The 19579-nt window shown below is 41.4% G+C and overlaps 1 protein-coding gene across 1 annotated transcript in view; it reads left to right on the forward strand.

Annotated features, from left to right (window-relative positions):
* Positions 1 to 19579, forward strand: part of Dh31 (diuretic hormone class 2) — a 575554-nt gene that overhangs the window by 379108 nt on the left and 176867 nt on the right. Inside the window, exon 2 of the mRNA XM_067144699.2 lies at positions 2889 to 2995. Coding sequence (XP_067000800.1) covers positions 2898 to 2995 — 98 coding nt within the window. The 5' untranslated portion in view covers positions 2889 to 2897. The remainder of the gene's footprint in view (positions 1 to 2888; positions 2996 to 19579) is intronic.

Raw genomic sequence — 19579 nt, forward strand, 5'->3', positions numbered from 1 at the left:
TCAGAAGAACAGTTTGGATTTAGGAAGGGGAGAGTCACACGAGAAGCCATTCTAAGTCTCAGAGTAATTATTGAAAAATCCCTGGAAATCGATAGACCTGTAGTAATTGCTTTCATTGATTTAGAGAAAGCCTTTGATAATGTAAATTGGAATGTACTGTTTGAAACTCCAAGAAAGCTGAAAATAGACAACAGGGACGGAAGAATATTCTACCAAATTTACAAGAAGCAGACAGCATTAATTGCCAAGAAAATAGTGGAAGAAAGAATTGGGAAGGGACGTGGACTATCGCCTCTTTTATTTAACATCTACATCGTAGAAGCCATTAAAGAATTTTTAGCTATGAACAGTCATTGTATAAAAGTTACTGGCAAACTGTACCTTTTGCAGATGATATAGCCGTGATAGCAGAGAGAGGAATAGAAAAGGCACTGAATCACATAAACGAATTACTACAAGACAGGTGCGGTATGAGAATAAACAAAAAGAAAACGAGGGAGGGTGGCCGAACTGTCAATGTGCTAAAGGATGGAGAGAAATTAGTCCAAGTAAAGGAATTTGAATATCTGTTGAGCCTGATCACATCTAATGGAGGGAAGTAAATGCTCGAATTGCACAGGCGAAAAGAAGCCTTCTCAAAAACGAAGTCTCTACTGACATCCAAGAATTTTGTGGAAGCAATTTGTGAAAAGTTTTGTATGGAATATTGTAAGCTACGGCTGCAAAACATGGACCCTGCGAAAAGCTGATGTTTTGAAACTCAGGACACTTGAGCTGTGGTGTTGGAGATGAATACCTTGGACTAACAAACGAGAATGTTCTCCAAAGAGTAAGTGAGAAACGCACCTTTGATTCGTCATTCTGATTGCCGCACCACCCTTATTGAAGGAAGGAGAAGTAAAGGAAGACGAATAACTCAATTTATGAACGGCATGAAAGGCAAATACACCTATTGCCACTTGAAGCTATTGGCTAAAGAGAAGATGCTTGGAGGACATGCATGTCACCCACCAACATAACGATTGAGGAAAAGAAGAAGAAGTAAGGCAGTCTCAACTTATATGGCAGCACTCACATGACGTGAGCTGATTGGTAGTTCTGGAGATTGTCCCTTTTGATACCAACAGTTGGCGGAGATTGTTCTGTTTGAAAGTCACGCTGTACTTTCGCGCTCTGAAACGATGGGATTTTGTTCTTTTTGAAAAAGACAAACAACATAGTTTTATAGACAGTTATTAATACAATACAACGGTATCAGTAACTTATTTCCAATGAAAAGTGGAGATTGCTACTTTTGATAGCAATAGCCGGATATATTTCCTTGTAACATTAGACTGAGCCACTGCCACTCTCATCCAATAGATGACACTAGTGTCACTGTGCTCTACATAGTCCAGTGAAATACTGACCATGTCGTCGTAGCGTGACCGAACTCGCACCACCTGCACCAATAAGGGGGCTGATTACGCGTATACTTGCTGTGTTGTACTTGTGGGATTGTTGGATTGTTCATTGCTCATTGCCGCCACTTGGTCATTGTCAACTGAATGGAGAGGCGAATTTCTGAGCAACTATCTACGGTTGCACAGTCCTAGCACACGCAGTCGCTATAGCCGTAATGTTGAAAGATGCGTTCTGACAGTTCCTAGAGGGAGGTCGGTTTTCTGGGAGAGGGCAAGGGAGTAAGGGGTTTGCCATGGTAGCGTAGAAAAGAGAATCTCCCGCGTGTTCAACTTGCAGAAATCAATCTTCAATGAACAATATTTACAATCCGTAGTCTCGACAGTGTTTTCATATTATTTACCAGACATAAAGCAATGGTTAAACAAGAAAGTTCAGTATTTGATTATTTACTCCAGTTTCAAATTAAGCTGCAAGCTTCATCAATACAATCTCCATACCAAGATGACTTCATTGAAGAACTTACTTCTATCATCTACTTCTTCTTACTTGTCAAATATGAATGATATTCCAAAACGTTTGAATATTACGAATTGTACTTCTTTCTCATTATTCACCACTACTTTTAAATTGTTAATCAATTGCCCACTATCTGAAGGAAACCATCTTCATACCCTTGTAATGCGGCTACGCATCATTTATGTAAAATTTAACAATTGTTTTAACGTTTCTAGGAGACTAAAAACGAGTTTTACTCTGTGACCAAAGGGCATAGCAACGTCTATAATCGTCCTAGAATAAGTTTGACATAAATATATCATATGGCTTGGGGTCATCGGAAAATTTGTGTGATGTGACGCGACAGAGTGTGTTGAAATAGAAAGTGTATCGTCAGTGACGTCACATTAGTAGATAACGTAGGCCTTGATCGCCAAAGATGCTGCGGCTGTGGATTTGTATAAATAGAGTGTGCTGAAATGGAAAGTTAAATTCCTTTAACATCGAGTTAGATTTCTCCTACCCTTCCTACCACTAACTCTACTCTGCATTTCCACGGGGCCTTTATGAGGAAAATGAACCGCTGTACCCATCTCTGTGAAATGATGCAAATAAATCGCTCTGTATCAATATCTGACATGTTCATGATCGTTAGTTTCGCAAAGAGAAATGTTTTTCTTTTCCTGTAACTTGTGAGTCGCGAGTAGCTCCGAATTCCAAAAGAAGAGAATACCTGCCGACAGTTTCAAAAATGTATCCATATGGAAGTGCGTGAAAAGGGAGAAGTAAAATCATCTTAATTTTGGAATGACCGTGGATAACGGAAGAAAGTAGGACATGAAACTATTAAGGCAATTAAATCAGGTCTTTTCTAACTAAATTAACTCACATGAAATCACTATATATGAGAACTAGAAAGACGTTTCTCAAGAACGTTTTGCGGATTTCTGTATGTATTTCTTAACTAATTTCGAGTGTTTTTGTTCTAGAACTCCAGCATGACGTCGTGCAGCTTGGTCCTGACTACTGCAGTTGTATTTGGAACTGTGATGCTCCTGGCCGTACTTCACACCGTGGAGAGCAGTCCTCTGTCCAGGTAGGACTACAGACCTCCTGGTTGCAACTAGGTTTGCATGTTATGATGTGGCAATATAGGTGGGAATGTTCTCGTCGGCTGCTTTACCTGTGAGTTTCTGGAAGATGCATGTTCCGTCTCTAGCCACGTCGCGAACATTCTGATACACGTCACCCGAGTTGTCAAAAGGAGGCTAGACGCGGACTGTTTCTTGTGCTAGGCTGTGAAATTCTCTCCCTTGAGAGTTAGGAAGTTCACAACATTAGCCTATTTTGAGAGATCTTGGTGGGATTTTCTGGTATGTGCGTAGTCGGGTTGTATGAATGCAGAGGTGAATGACACAGTATTTACATACTTGTGGTGTTGCGGTGAACTAAGACACATAGTTTCCTACTTCACTCGAGAATCAACTATGTTATAACTTACTTGTTCTTTTCTAATTTTGTTAGAATCATCATTTTTACTCACAGTGATGTACTTACATGCGTAATTTAGTCAATATTCCCCTTTATTCACTGCAGATTTGTTTATTTAAACAGCTCCTATCCCTGGTCGTAGAACTTTCGTACCTTCAAATAGCACAAAAGTGAACCCCACTAGAGTCACCCAGTCGATTCCAAGCAGTTGCAGTTTCGTGCAAACAGGTAAATACGTCTCTAGCGCATTAAGTGATTAAACAACAGCAGTAGTGTGCTCAACCAAATACTCTCATACCTTAGGGACAATCGAGGAATTAAATACATTCTGCGTTAATATGGATGGACATTTTCCTTCACTTTGAATTACATGACTGAAGCATTACAAACTCGATTTGATATTGGATTCTGTTAGAGAATCAATCGCGGTAACTTAGTTATGCTGACTGTATTGTCGAAACGGAAAAAGTTCATCCATGGAAAGAGATACACAAATAATTTCATCATCCTGCAGAGAAATTGTTACTGGAAGGTGGAGTCGTAGAGCTTCGTGCGTTACAATCAGAACAAGCAAATACTACTACTTTCATCCGAGTTGTTGTCTGGATAACTTTGATTATCGGATATTTCCGCATGGTGGTAATCATTTTAGGTGGGGGTGGTAGAACAGGCTGCGTGACTCCAGGTTCTCTCAGCTCGGCTGGTAACCACGGTGCTTGAGCTGAGTCTGATATCGCTCGCATTTAGTTATTACTCAATTTCATCTTTCCTCTTCGACCTCCCTTGGCTAACTCTTGGTCTCTTCCGACCCTAACAGTATTTAGTACAATGCTTGGGGCTTGGAAGTTGAGGAAACATCCTTTTTCTCTCGAAGCTCCGAAGGCAAGGCACAACATAACAGATGTTCATTCAGGGTCATTGTAGGCCAGAGAATGGTGGCGTTTGTTTGTCCTTTTTGTCTTCTTGGCTTATTGGTCTATTTCAGCCATTGTTACTTCACCTTGTTTCGACTGCATTCTTACTTCCCAGTTCATCTCAATCTTTTCTCTAGTAAATACACAACGCTATCTGAAAAGAGACAAAATGCTTGAAAAAACAGCGGCGAAATATTGAAAGGAGAACATTTTGATTTGAAGGGGAAGATCTCACCTGCTTTAACACCCGTTGATGTGGAAAAAAGTTCTCGATGATTGTCCTCTGAAAAGTGAGGATTCTCTGGAGACAACTACTGTCACATACTGCAAAGCCAAGTGAGCTAAGGTTTCCGAATTCAACTTCTGAAACGCCAGTGTGGTTAAGGCAAATATGATTCCAGTTATACTAACTTCAATTTCTTCTTTCAGGATGTCCATTGCAGATTCCCGGAATTCATTTTCGGTGGAAAAAAATATTCCATTCAGAATTCTGCAAGTACATTTTTTAACAAACACAGAATGCCTTTTTTAACTAGCTTAATCTAAAAACACACAACACACTGTCTGAAAGAAGACGAGTATTTTTGCACTGTATGTTGCATATCACCAAAATGTTAAACATTATATTCCTTAATATACTTATGAATGAATTTGGATGGCATTTTTTACGCCCTTGTTGCCATTTTTAAGTCCATTCTGCTGTATTTTAAAGTCTTTTTAGGCAATTTATAGGTGTCCACTTTCCGAGCCTTGCTGATTACAAATCAAACAGTGTCTCGTTTAAGTTCAACACAACACAGTATGTGACATCTAGTGATCCACAGACTTTCTCAGTCGTAGCACCATCACATCTCTCTTATCGGCTATTTGTTCACTCTATGAGTTGTAATGAATTTGGAATACACTACGGCTAATATTTATACCATTTTTAGTGCGTCACATAAACGTGCCAGACAAATAAATTTAGTGTTCCAATTACATTGCCAGCATCTGTAAAGCAGAAATTTTATTAATGCGAGTTGCAATTAAGTTCGTAAACTATCTGTTTCAAAATAAAAATCTCCCGCTCTTTGGTTGAGAAGTAAAGACCTAAATACATTTATGTCGCTAAATGATATTTATTTTGTAGAAACCGAAGCAGATGACTTGAAGGGAACTCGACTTGATAGCGAGATAAATGATAAAAGTCCCTAATTGTCCAGTAGAGAAATCCAGCGCGTTCAAACGTTCACCAAGATTTTTCAAGTCGGGTTTTAAAAATAAATTGACATGAGCATCCAGTAAATGCGATATATGACGGAAGATACTTCCCTAAACTATGTAATAGTCAGTGTTTCTTCGATCCAGAGACTGAATAACTGGAGTAGCCTCAGAACTAGTTTACGTCAAGTGGCCATTTTATTTTTATTTCAACAAATTTGTTGAAGTTATATCAAGGCCGGTCCGGAAATGTTTGTCCGGCGCAAGTGGTGCACTCCAGAACGTTTGTTTGCTGAAAAAATTGCGAGACATATGTTACATGTGAGTAGGGTCGATTATCTCACCACTAAACATTCTGTCGACTTCTTGTGGTCCATAGGCATTTCAGAGTGCATGTTGTGATATGCTTTCTGTCTTCTCCGCATGCGAGTACCTATATATTAGTTTCTGCCAACACTCCTTTCATTACATCCTGTATAATACATGTTTAGTTCAAAAGTGGCGTAATTTAACGCAAATCATAAATCTTATTCGAACTATGAGAATCTGGTAACAGTGAAGTTTCAAGAGCTGACAAAATGTCCTGCTGCGGACTTTGAGAAATAAGGACTTAACAAAATAGGACTTCCAACTCCCATTCTAGAGAATAATCAGCACCATCCCCATTAGTGTTAATGCTTGCCCAGCTGTATAATCACGACTATCAGTGACAGGAGAGACGTCCTCTTGACACAATGATCACCTCCAGCACCATCACAGTGCAGGTCACCTAACGTCTAGATAACTTCAGTTAGGTTTTGACAACGCCGTAATGACTTGTCATTTGGATTCGATTCAAGAAAATCGTTTGTCTTCTAAAATTAACATATTAACAAATTAGTTTGGCATTTACAAAACTCCGAAAGGACATTATGGAAGAAAACAGTGGAACAATCTCCACAACTGAACAACAATTCTGTTTATTCTGTGAAAGGTGTGGACAAACAACAAGAAAAATTTTACCAATAATGTCAAATGCTTCCAAATATGTCATTTGTTTTTGCGACAAAAGATGTACAGTCATGGTTTGCATTTCTGGAACAATTCAGTCAACCTAAAGGTTCTGCAAACGTTTGGCGGTCAGTTTAGTACCTGGTGGTAAACATTTTTTACAATATTATTAAAATTTCCTTTTCGTTGCACAGACACAGATAGGTCTTTTGGTGACGATGCGATAGGAAAGAGCAAATACTGTGAAGGGAGTGGCCGTGGCGTTAGTTAAGGTATAACCCCAGCATTTGCCTGGTGTGAAAATGGGAAAATACGGAAAAACCATCTTCAAGGCTGCCGACAGTGGGGTTCGAACCCACTATCTCCCGAATGCAAGTTGAGAGCTGCCAGACCCTAACCGCACGGCCAACTTGCTCGGCAGCTAGCTGTAGTAACTTTTACTGTCTTTGTGTCACATTTGAATACCTGCAGCATTCTTTCATCCTAATTACTATTACTCTGTTCCACTCCGTGCCTAATTGGTTAGCGTGCTGGCCTTTGGTCACAGGGGTCCCGGGTTCGATTCCCGGAAGAGTCGGGAATTTTAACCATAATTGGTTAATTCCCCTGGTACGGGGGCTGGGTGTATGTGTCGTCTTCATCATCATTTCATCCCCCATCAGGACGCGCAGGTGGCCTACGGGAGTCAAATCAGAAAACCTGCACCACGCCTCTCCGGAGTCCTCTCTTCCCGTTATGGCCTATCATGAACCACGTGCCTCAGCTTGTGGTGTTTCTTCTTTCCAATACTTCTTCAGTTTTTCCACTGTGCTCATATCACTTTGTACCATTTTTATTTTCCTTTTACATTGATATGCATCCATATTCAGCACTATTTCATTTCTTGTTCTCTTTAACATTTCGTTCCGGATCTTTCCTGGCATCTTGAAGCCAGCTTGTTTTTGTTTTCTCCCAAAGACATTTGAATGTATAATTTTGTTCATCTGTTTTCATCCATCGTAAAATTTAACCGTCCCTCATTTATTCCTTCCCTTACATTTGCTGTGTTTGGGTGGATGCCCTTATTATTTCTTCATTTCCGAAGTTCAGTACTTTTCATTGGATCCACAATTTTTCTAATGATTCTCCCCTTTCTAAAACACTTACAGAAAATGGAATCCCAACACCAGGAAGACATTAGTTTAGAGGAACGCAATTTACGCTAAAGAATTGTCTACATAACATGTTTCCAGGTCACAAAGACATGTGGCATGGCGGAATGCAGGTGCCGTGTGACGGAGTTCCACGCCTTTTGCACTTGCTCAGTCCAATCAGCAGTGGTTAATGTCGTCCTGTACGTGCTCAATGGTCCGGTGATCTCGCAGTGGTCGGCACTCTGCAGAGGGCAGCTGTTTATCCTGTTGGAAAACAGCCGCTTGAATACTGCGAAGTAATAGAAGCGCAAGTGATTCAGTCACCAATCTGACGTACAAATCCGCCTTCGAGGTTCTTCGAGTAATGACAACAGTGCTGTCAAAGGAATACGCTCCACAGACCATAACTCCTGGTGTGGGTTCAGTGTATGGACGCCGCCAAGTGCTCCCCTGGCCTCCTCCTCACCAATCTGCGGCCATCACTGGCTCCTAAACAGAAACAGCTCTCATCTGAGAACACAGCAAATCTCCACTCCGTCCTACAATGAGCTCTAGCTTGACACCACCGACATCGCTTCACAGAAATTTCTGACCCCATTGCTCTTCGTCAGTTCTTCCTCACGATCATTCAACGTCTCTTAAACTACTGCTCTCCGGTTTGGACAACAGCCTCCCCCTCCAATCCTAACCAGTTAGACAGAGCAGCGTCCTTCTTTGCTGCAATTGTACGGGACAGAAACCCCAAGCTCAGAAATCTGCCTACGCAACAGTTTCGTCAACGGGATCTTAAATGGGCATTACCGCTCGGAACATCTTGTCTCGCTCTTCTCTCCCCGTGTTCCTTCCCGCTCCACCAGAACCAAAGACTTGTCCACATTCCTCACACTCAGCACTCAATACTTCACCGATCTTTCCTGATCCGCCTCCCAAGACTTTTTAACAATTTTAAAAGGAGACAAGAGCTTGACATAGCATCAAATAAAAGCATATTCGAAGGGGGTGTAGATAGTCTCTGAAAGATAAGTTGATGTGAAGGGATTATACCGTCATCTTGACCCACGACTTGGCTATGAACATGAATATTCTCATGGTTTTCGATTTGGACAGTTGTTATAAGTAGGCTGTGTACTTGATATTGTTATACTTCGTTATGTCAATTATATTTTATTGTGAAAGTTTACATTTGTTAATTAGTCTGTTGACAGTGCAAGTGGAATTTGCTCAGTGTAGCTGTATCTTGTGAATAAATAAATAAACATATTTATTTATTTATTTAGTACAGATCGCAGATGACAGAGATTCGAAGTTAGTAGCATGAAGGCTACAGGACGACTCGTAATCGATTTATTACAGTTTGCTGTGTCACTCCGGTGTCAACTGAAGCTCTAATGACTGTTGCTGATGGAGTAGGAGCCACCACAGCCTTGCGGCGAATACAGCGGTCTTCTCCGTACGTGGTGGTTCCCGTGCGGCCGGACAGTGACTTCTGTGATGATCGTTGATAACACCGATACACATCCCTGCCGGGTCCTTCCGCAATATCACGCAAAGAACGGCCACTTTCACATGGTCCTATTCCACGGCCTTGTTTACACTCAGAAGGCTGGTGATACTGCCTTCCTCGTCTCTTAAAAGGCTCACACGTACCTTGCAACGTCACGCTCAAAAGTGTACAGCACGTATTTAAAGCTAAGTTGCTTTGTAAGGTCATAACGGCGCTACTAGCACCAATTTTCGTCGAATAGAATAGGCGCCATCTTTCACACGTGCAAACATGCTTTCCGGATTACCTACGTTTGTCTATCAAAATTCGTTCTTGGTATTGGAATTTCATTTTCCCCCAGTCTATTTCAAAATTTTCTCATCTATAATTGTATACTATTCTCCGGACCACCTTTTGAGCAGACTAAAGCGGAAGTGACGTCATTGTCTCGACACACTCGCCGTGGTTGCCAAAGCGCCGGCGCGCGATTCAAAGTTGTACTCCACCACTATAATACAGCACAGCTCACGGATTGAACCTCGAATGAATTTAAAATAATTAATACATTAACGTATGCGTGTTAGAATCCCATACAGTTTTTTAACGGCTTACATATTTAAACAATTAATTTACTGATTTACATTTTAAATGTGAAAATCTACAATCTGTTTTCCAGTCAATAACCGGGTCAGGGATGGAATAAATAAAGCCCCATCTTGCGGCGAGGACACGAATTGAGCCGGCTGCTGAAGCCTGTTTCACTCCTCTGGGGCAATGATTAATGACTGGCAGATGAAATTAAATGATACTGGAGAGTGATGCTGGAATGAAAGATGACAGGGAAAACCGGAGTACCCGGAGAAAAACCTGCACCGCCTCCGTTTTGTCCAGCACAATTTCAATTAATTATTTATCACGAATATATTATTATTATTATTATTATTATTATTATTATTATTATTATTATTATTATTATTATTATTATTATTATTATTATTATTATGCAGGAGGTTTCAGCGTCAGCTTACCTTGTGCCGCAGTAATTAATCTGTGTCACTATCGAGTGGCTGCACATCCAAGTCGGAATCAGAACCAGGGTCAGCACACGAGGTAAACTAATCCCGCCGTCAATACTATTCGCTCGGAAATGCTTATAAACAGACAGAATCATATTTCTCTCCCCGGAAGTAAGAATCTTGCGTTTCTTCTTCAACTGATAACAGTCTGGTGAATTTTTGTTCGGATCCATTGCACAATAATATCCAATAGCGAGTAAGAAGAAACCTACAAACGTACAAGAGACTACAAGAATTATGAATTAGCACACAATACGCACATACACTGTTTTTGTAAAAGCGAAGCACACTGACAAAAGTTTCTCACTGCTGTTTTAAACAGTGTTCAGATCATCCACTGAGTAAGTATGGCAGCTCCGCATTGACTGCACCATTGCCAAAACTCGCTCTAGGTAGCGCACTCCCCTTGCCCCCTCACCTATCGTGTGACAACACCGTAGCCGCTGCCCCTGTAGCCCGCGCCATCCCCTGGTCTATACACTCACTTCCGCTTTAGTCTGCTCAAAAGGTAGTCCGGAGAATAGGCATTCGCTGCTGTACCGACAATCCGGTTTCACCACTGTATTATAGTGCCTTATTTTAAAACTTTTGGGCAAGTGCTTTTAATTGCAAACATTCTTGGTAATACCAAACGCCCTTTCCGTCTTGCTTATGCTTTCTTCTATGACAGACTTCCCTAAACCATTTTCTTGAATTATTTCCTCTACAAGTATATGTCATTAAACATTTTGAAACATTTATTTTATTATTATTATTATTATTATTATTATTATTATTATTATTATTATTATTATTATTATTATTATTATTATTATTAGTCGTTGTAATTATTCGCTGCTGGGACCAACGAGGACGACGTTAAGTCTCGTGAACTTTGCTTTCTTTTGAGCCCACAATTCCCTCACTCCTTCTGAGTGAGCCTGAGTGCATTCCTCTGTCCAAGGAACACGTGCCTACTTTTACCGTTGTTCGTCGGAAAAGAGCTCTGTCAAAGGCGTCTTCCTGTTTGATCTGTCTTCTTTGGTGTTTCTAAAGCAAAGCGTCGTGGTTTTAGCGTCTGAATGGAAGAAGTGAAAGATCTATCTGGTCAACCTGTTTCTGTCCGTCCATTGGTTTCAGCTGACAGTAAAATAGCCCTCGTCTTTTGCCGATCATGTCTGTTATGTTCTTTTCTTTAGTTATCGACTTCCTTGTTAGATCTATTTTGGTGGATGCCATTCTTGTAGTTGGGTCCCTTGATTGCCCTAATTATTCTGCGCTCCTTATTCTTCAACTCTTCCAGAGGAGCCCTTTATTGGCAGAACGGCTGCAGGCTTCAGAATGACGTACCTTACAAGTTAGTGTTTTGGGAAGGACAATTGTTGTTGTTATTATTTTGAATGTAGGGTGACATTATAGAGTTTAGGGGAGCCACTTGAAACGATCAACCAGTTCCAGTTTTGTATTCCCTTATCCAACTCCTGCCTCTATGAAATGTCTTCTTTCAATGTCGAGCCCCTGTGGGTGGGGACGGATCCACGGTATCCCCTTCCTGTCGTAAGAAGAGACTAAAAGGTTCACCAGGGGCTCTTAATTTGAGAACATGGGTTGGCAACCACGGGTTTCTTAGCTGAGTCCTGCCATTGCTTCCACTTACTTGTGCCAGGTTCCTGTGCTTCATCTATCCTACCCGACCTCCCTTGATCAACTCTTGTTCTTTTCCTACCCCGACGTTATAAGCTTCTGAAGGGTAGGGAGTCCTTCATTTTCACACCTTAGGGCCCTTGACTTTCTTCGGCCGATACGTTCATTTTTCTAAGTATCGGATCTCTTCCATTTCTTCCTCTGATTAGTGTTAACAGAGGATGGTTGCAGCTCTGCTTATCAGCATTACGGGAAGACGGCGGCACGTGGAACTCGGTATTTAAATTCAACATAAGTACGCACTGACTAAAAGACATACGCACCATATTAATAGAGCATTCCCTACAACAGTAATTCACGGAGTAACGGATTACGCGTTACATGTACCCGAGCGACACAGAAAGGAAATAAAGGGGGGCAACAATGCGATGGCTGTACTTCCTCCCTGCGAATGTGTTTATAAAATAGAAAATAATAAATAGTTATTTTAATAACGCACGGCCAAAAAGTACCTCATCCTTCCTTATTTCTTGTATAATAAAATGTAAATTACATTATAATATTCCTTAATGACGAGGAATGTTGTGTGTCTTAACAGGTCCATAGGAGCAATACTGTTTTCTTAACATGGAATGACCTATCCTTGTACTTCCTCTTAACATAATAATCACCAGCACCACTCGTACAATTTCAAGATCTCAACCTCAGCTGGAAAGCTGAGTTTCCTACGTACTAGCGTTCTGTACAGCACATAACACTGCCACTATTTCTGGGAAATCGATCGCTCGTACAAATAAACCGCGCGAGGCGTAATACCGGGGTGAGTGGTGACAAACACTTCTAACTGGCATGTGGTCACGATGGCATCTCACAATCAGTTCGTGACATTGTTATAAAGGATACGTCATCAGGAAAACTATACTACATTTGCTTATTACCTTTAGCAAATGTTTTCATAGCCTAGGAACCTCTACTCTCACTGTTTCGAAGGATTATATTGCAAATGAGTTAGCTTCAGGCAGAGTGAATCAAGCTTATGGGAAACATCTAGCCGCATACTTTGGGTATAGACAGTTAGAAATTGTCTCAGTGACATAAAATATACAATGCTCAACTCGGTAACTTTAATCGGGCATACAATTACATTCAAAGTATGAAATATGAATAAATGAATCAACCAACCACCATTGATATACAGTCGGCCAGGTGGCAGACCTAGTATATTCTTAATCGCGTGATAATTTGTCGAATGTTTCTCTTCCTATAAGGTAATATTTGCCCCAATTTGTTCTCTTGAATTCGAAGTTTATCGTGATGTTTCGATCTTTTCTACCTTTTAAATACACTCAATCCCGCTCGTCTACTAATGTCATTCTACGCCATTTTTCCACAGACAGTTCGGAACATACCACTTAGTCGAGCAGCTCACATCTTTACTCCCAAGTCTTCCCAACCCAACGTCTGCAAATTTTTTTGTAACACTACTCTTTTCACGCAAATCACCCGATAAATTGAACTGCATTTCATTTTTCCAGTAGGCTAATCCTGGTGTGGGTCTCATTCACGAGAATCATACTCTAATTGTGATGAAAGCAGTGACTTACATGCCGTTTCCTTTACAACCTTACTGCAACCCCAAAATATCGTACAACCATATGGAGGATGCGCAATCTTTATTTACAAACCTCTTTGTGTGATTACCCCAATAAAGAACTTTCGTGATATTAACACCAAGGTACTTATAGTGATTCCAATGTGATACTTTCACCGCATTATCTATTAAAGAAAAAGTTACATTGAGGAGTTCGTGGGAATAAGGGCTAATAGGGTACAAGTTGACTTTGAGAAAAGTGAGGTGAAATTGTTATTTATTGCTGTTCTTACATCTTTATTAGCAGAATGGTTGTGCTTAATTGAATATAATGGGAGAAGAGCCAATCAGAATCGTGGCTTCAAGACCGGCATAGGTAGTAGGATTTTTGAAGGGCGGAAAGAATTTGATTCGACACTCCATGTCGTACGATGTCGGTACGTAAAATATCTCTGGTGACACATTTGGTGTTCACCGGATTGAAACTCGAACAAGAGAGGCCTGGTTTACCTGCCATCTGCTGGAGCACGGAATGACGAAACTGACGTGCAAGCAGCCTAAGACTAGTCGTGCGGCTCCTTGGCTGAGGGCCATGGGTACGATTCAAGACGGGACCGGGTATTTCAACCTTAAATGGCTAATTTCCGTTGCTCATGGACTATAGACTGGATGTTGGTACTGTCCCCCCCAACACCCCTGCAACTCATACACCACACAAAACAATAACACCCTCTCCCCCCAAATTACACACAACAGATGTCGCCGAGCCTTTTGAGAGTCTGCGCCAGTGGCAGTCTGTGTGTACGTAATGCCAACTGCTCTTTGCACACGAGAATTCTACTTCTCATTAGATGCTGTGGGTCAAACCGCCCGCTCCAAACCACTTTCCATCACCCCAATGAGCTGTCAGGAGGCTGCAGTACAGATACCACAACTGTTCACAGGTACCTGTTTTTCCTATCCATTGTTTTCCTTAAGACTGTTCACAAATGGATATGCAGTCCATCAGAGCACTTTTAATTGTGTTAACGAACCTTAAATACATCATGAAACCACAGATACCTACAGTGCCGTAGGTAAGGTTCATTTTCCTTTAAACACCAGCAATGGAAAATGAACACAACGAAAATTGCAGTTATGGACTCCAGTGGCATTACTCCCCCACTCCAGCTTATTCGTCTATTCATGTCATTCTCCCCAGAGACTGCTCGAAACATTCCACATAGTCGAGTTGTTCGTCCCCTTCCCAGCAACATCTTCCCAGCAACATTTTCGTGACGATATTCTTTTGTCGGCTTTCCTTTGGATTTTTTCCAGTTCTTGAAGGTGGTGGTGGTGATTATTGTTTTAAGATGAAGTACAACTAGGCAAACATCCTCCATATAACTCCATTCAGAAAGATAAAATGGAAGGAATCCGACACTTCGAAAAATGAAGATATCCAAAAAAAAAAAAAAAAACAAGGGCCACGATGAGGGTGAAAATAAAAAACTTCCTAGGATCCACAAACCTAATACTGTCGGAGTCGGCAAAGAACAAAGAATGACCAAGAGAGGTCAGGTAGGATAGATGAGAGTGAGGAGCCTGAAAGAAGTAACTGGAAGCAATGCCAGGACTCAGCTAAAAGAACGGTGGTCGCCAACCCACGCTCCCAAATTGAGAGCCTACCACTGGCAGGGGATTCCGTTCGTGTTACTACACCACCCCCACACACAGGAAGTTCCGGTTCTTGAATCAAGTAATCCTGGCGACGGTCACATATACTAAAATCGTTCAATGAGTTGTTCATTTCATGGAAAATGGAGAAGCATTATAAACAAATTGCCTGCTGAATATGGATATAAATGCATAGTGGCTCTAATCTGTATTTATTCCAACAGTAAATCTCCGAGTTTATGTCCAGAACTAGTCGTTAGCGGCCATGTGAACGCTCACCGAGAACATTAATTCTCATGAATATTCTATAGGCGTGAGGCGCGGCCTTTCACACCTCCTGTTTCACGGGGCCTTGAACTTCAACGCTGTTGCTTTTCTTTCTCCTGCTTCCTCACTATTAATATTAATAATAGTCAGGTTATATCCAACTAACTACATTTACAGTCTTCATACACGAGGTGCCGGAATGTTGCCCCGCCGGAGTTCCTTCACGTGGTGGTAAATTTACCGACATGAGGCTGACCTATCTGAGCACCATCAAATATCACCGGACTGACCAGGGATCGAATCCAACAACTTGTTTTATTCTACTACCTAATCCTAATACCACGGTTCATTATTTATTTATTTATTTATTTAACTTCCAGGGTTGGTTATTGTTCCGAATTCAACGAGAGATCCCAAGTCTCCCACCTCAAGGGCAGTGTCCTAGAGCGTTAAACATTGGGCTGGGGATACAACTGGGTAGGAGGACCAGTACGTCGCCTAGGCGGTTTCATGTGTTATGCTGAACAGGGGACTTGTGGGGGATGTGAAGATTGGAAGGGATAGACAAGTTAGGTTCTATCCCAACATTTACCAGGAAGAAAATTGGGGAAACCACAGGAAACTACTTTGAGGATGGCGGAAGTGGGAATCGAACCCACCTCTACTCACTTCGCCTCCAGAGGCTGAGTAGAACCCGTTCCAGCCCTCGTACCACTTTTCAAATTTCGTGGCAGGGCCGGCAATAGAATTCGGCCCTTCGGGTGGGGGGGGGGAACAAATCACGTTAACCACTACACCACATAAGGGATATTATTATTATTATTATTATTATTATTATTATTATTATTATTATTATTATTATTATTATTATTATTATTATTATTATTATTATTATTATTATTATTATTATTATTCGCTGGGGCCATCAAGGACCATGTTAAGTCTTCTTGCGTTTGACACTGAACTTGGCCCTCTTTAGAGCCCAAATTTCACTCATTCTTTGTGAGTGAGCCTGCTTACGCTCCTCTGTCCAAGGGGCACCGTGTCTTCTCTTCGGTTGCTCGTCTCGGTTTAGCCCGTTCGTCAATATTTTCTTGCGGAAGAGATCTCTGTTAAGGGCGTCTTCAGCTGAGATATGTAGCATTTGCAGGTCTTCGTTGGTATTTCTAAACCAGGGAATTGTAGTTTTGGGGTTTGAATAAAAAAAAGTAAAGATTTCTTTAGTTAACTTTCTTCCGTCCATTCTTTTCAGATGACCATAAAATTGTGCCCGTCTTTTCCTGATTGTGTCGGTAATTTTCTCTATTTTTCTGTAGACTTCCTTGTTGGATCTCTTTTGATAGATTCCATTTCTGTACTTTGATCCCAAGATTCCTCTCACAATTTTGCGTTCACTTTTCTCCAGTTCTTCAAGGAGTCCTTTGTTGGCATTTAGAGACAGGGTTTCGGCTGCATATAGAACTACTGGCTTCAGAACTGTTTCATAGTGACGTATCTTGGTGTTTTGGGAAAGGCATTTTTTGTTGTAGATTGTGCGGGATGTTTGGTAGGCTATTTCCAGTTTGCGTACTCGCTCCTGAAGTGCTTCTTTGTCCAGTCCATTTTTCATGATGATCTCACCCAGGTATTTGAATTTGTCTACTCGGGTGATGTCTCCATATTTTTTATGGAGTTTTGGTGGAGCCTCTTTGATGTTAGTCATTACTTCTGATTTCTCAAACGATATCTGCAAACCAGTTTGTTCGGCAATTTCCTTTAAAATTTCAACTAGAGCTCTAGCGGTTTCTATGTCGTTTGAGAGAACAGCAATATCATCGGCAAATGCTAAGCAGTCTGTTGCGATCCCCTTGGATTTGGTTCCTATTCTCAATGGACTGTAGTTGGTTTCCTGTAATCTCACCCGCCAGGTTCTGATGATCTTTTCAAGAACACAGTTGAAGAGTATCGGGGATAGCCCATCACCCTGTCGAACTCCTGTTTTGATGTCAAAGGAATGCGAGAGACATCCGTGGAACTTCACCTTGGATTTTGTATCGGTCAGGGTGGCTCTGATTAATGCCAGCAGTTTCAAATCAACTCCAAATTCATTTAAGATGTTTAGCAGGAGTTCCCGGTCAATGGAGTCGTACACTTTCCTAAAGTCCACAAAGACAGACACATACTGCTTGGACCTTAGTGTACAATATCTGGTGATCGTTTTGAGATTTTGGATATGTTCAGCTGTTGAGCGACCTTTTCTGAACCCTCCTTGGTATTCACCTATTTGATGTTCGACTTGTGCTTCCAAACGCTCCAGGATGGCAAGTGATAGAATTTTGTAAGTCACGGGTAGCAAAGATATTCCTCTGTAGTTGTTGATGTTCTTCATGCTGCCTTTTTTGTGTAATGGACGGATCAAAGCTATTTTCCAATCTTCGGGTAGGGTCTCCTTGTTCCAAATTTCTTCTATTTGCTTTTGCAAGATATCAAGTGATTCCTCTGGGGCATATTTCCATAGTTCTGCTACTACTGAGTCTTCCCCCGGTGCTTTGTTATTTTTCAGACGGTCAATGTGGCGCTTGATTTCATGTCTGTCGGGTGGTCTGGAATCTGGGTACCTGAGTAAGGGTTCCTTGGTCTCAATGGCGCTTTGCGGTTTAGAGCAATTAAGTAAATTCTTGAAGTAATCTGCCAGAATGCTGCAATTTTCTTCATTTGACGTCGCCAGTGTGCCGTCCTTTCGCTCAAAGCATAGAGATGGTGGTTTATAGCCAGTGAGTTTGCGTTTGATTTGCGTTTCATTCTTCCTAAAGTTTTGTTCTATCTTTTCAATGAGAGATTTTTCGTATTTACGATTCTCAGTTCTGAACACCCTAGCTGCTTGGGCACGTTGGGTTTTGTAGGTTTCCCAAACATTTTCTGATTTCGTAGAGTAGTACTGTTTCCACGCATTGAGTCTTTCTTGGAGGACTGATTCGCAGGTACCTTTCCACCAGGCATTATTTTTGCTTCTCTTGATTTCTGCAACGTCCTTGGTGGCCTCAACAAGGAGACTTTTGGCGTTGTTAAAGTCACAGTCATTTGGTCTAGCCTTCTCCTGGAATTCCTCGACCCTTTGCCGAACTTTATCATTGTCGAAGCGTGTGATCTCTTTGATTATTATTATTATTATTATTATTATTATTATTATTATTATTATTATTATTATTATTATTATTATTATTATTATTATTATTCCCCTGTGACCTTGCCCCGGTGGGCAGGCTTCCGTATCCCAATGAAGCAGATAGCCGAGCCGCAGGTTTAACCATATCGGATGGGTATCTGTCGAGAGACCAGACTAACGAATGGTTCTTCGAAAGATGGGTAGCAGTCTTTCCGAAGTTGCAAGGGCGGCAGTCTAGATGATTGACTGATATGGTCTGGTATTTAACATGACTTAGCTGTGTTGATACTGTTACACGGCTGAAAGAAACGGGAAACTACAGCCGTAACTAACTCCCGAGGACATGCAGCTTTCTCTCTACGAATGATGTACTGATGATGGCTTCCTCCCGGGTAAAATATTTCGGAGGTGAAATAGGACCCGTTCGGATCTCGGGGTGGGAACATCACGACAAGGGCCAATCATCAGGAAGATGGATAGACTAAAGTTAGATGTAGTCGGTATTAGCCCTCTACAGCATGAATTATTTTTCGTTTTCGTTTGGTGAAGAAAACTTCAAGCTTTAATGTTCAACATACGTTCAGTGTTTTAGATGTACCAGCAGTTCTTAACTGGGGCTAGTAGCTCAACACTCGTATGTGATGTGGATTGCCGTAGTGGAATATGTATACGATTTTTCACGATTTTACGCTAAGCTTTTAACATTCAAAGACGGAACATTACTGTCTACTGGCCATGGGTACGTACTGCAGGGCGCAAGTACTTGCACGGCCGTAGGTCGGTAATGTCTTTGAGGTTGAGCCAGGGGTACTCCTGAAGCCTGTGGTAATGTGATGGGGAGGGCCCACGTAAAATAAACGGTGGTTGGTTCCCGTGGATGTTGACGGGGTGGAAGGAGTACCTTGGTTGTAGGGCTGTTTTGTCTTATGTATTTAAAAAGGCATCACTGGGATGTGTCAGGCGACTACAGAATTATCAACACAAAATCAGGAGTAGCAGCGGGTATGCTACTACGACCAGTGAAAGAATTATTGTCGTCAAGATAGACACCAAACCAATGCCCACCACAATAGTGCAGGTCTATATGCCTACTAGTTCAGCGGATGATGAG

Source organism: Anabrus simplex, chromosome 3 (assembly GCF_040414725.1).
Source record: "Anabrus simplex isolate iqAnaSimp1 chromosome 3, ASM4041472v1, whole genome shotgun sequence".
Classification (NCBI taxonomy): domain Eukaryota; kingdom Metazoa; phylum Arthropoda; class Insecta; order Orthoptera; family Tettigoniidae; genus Anabrus; species Anabrus simplex.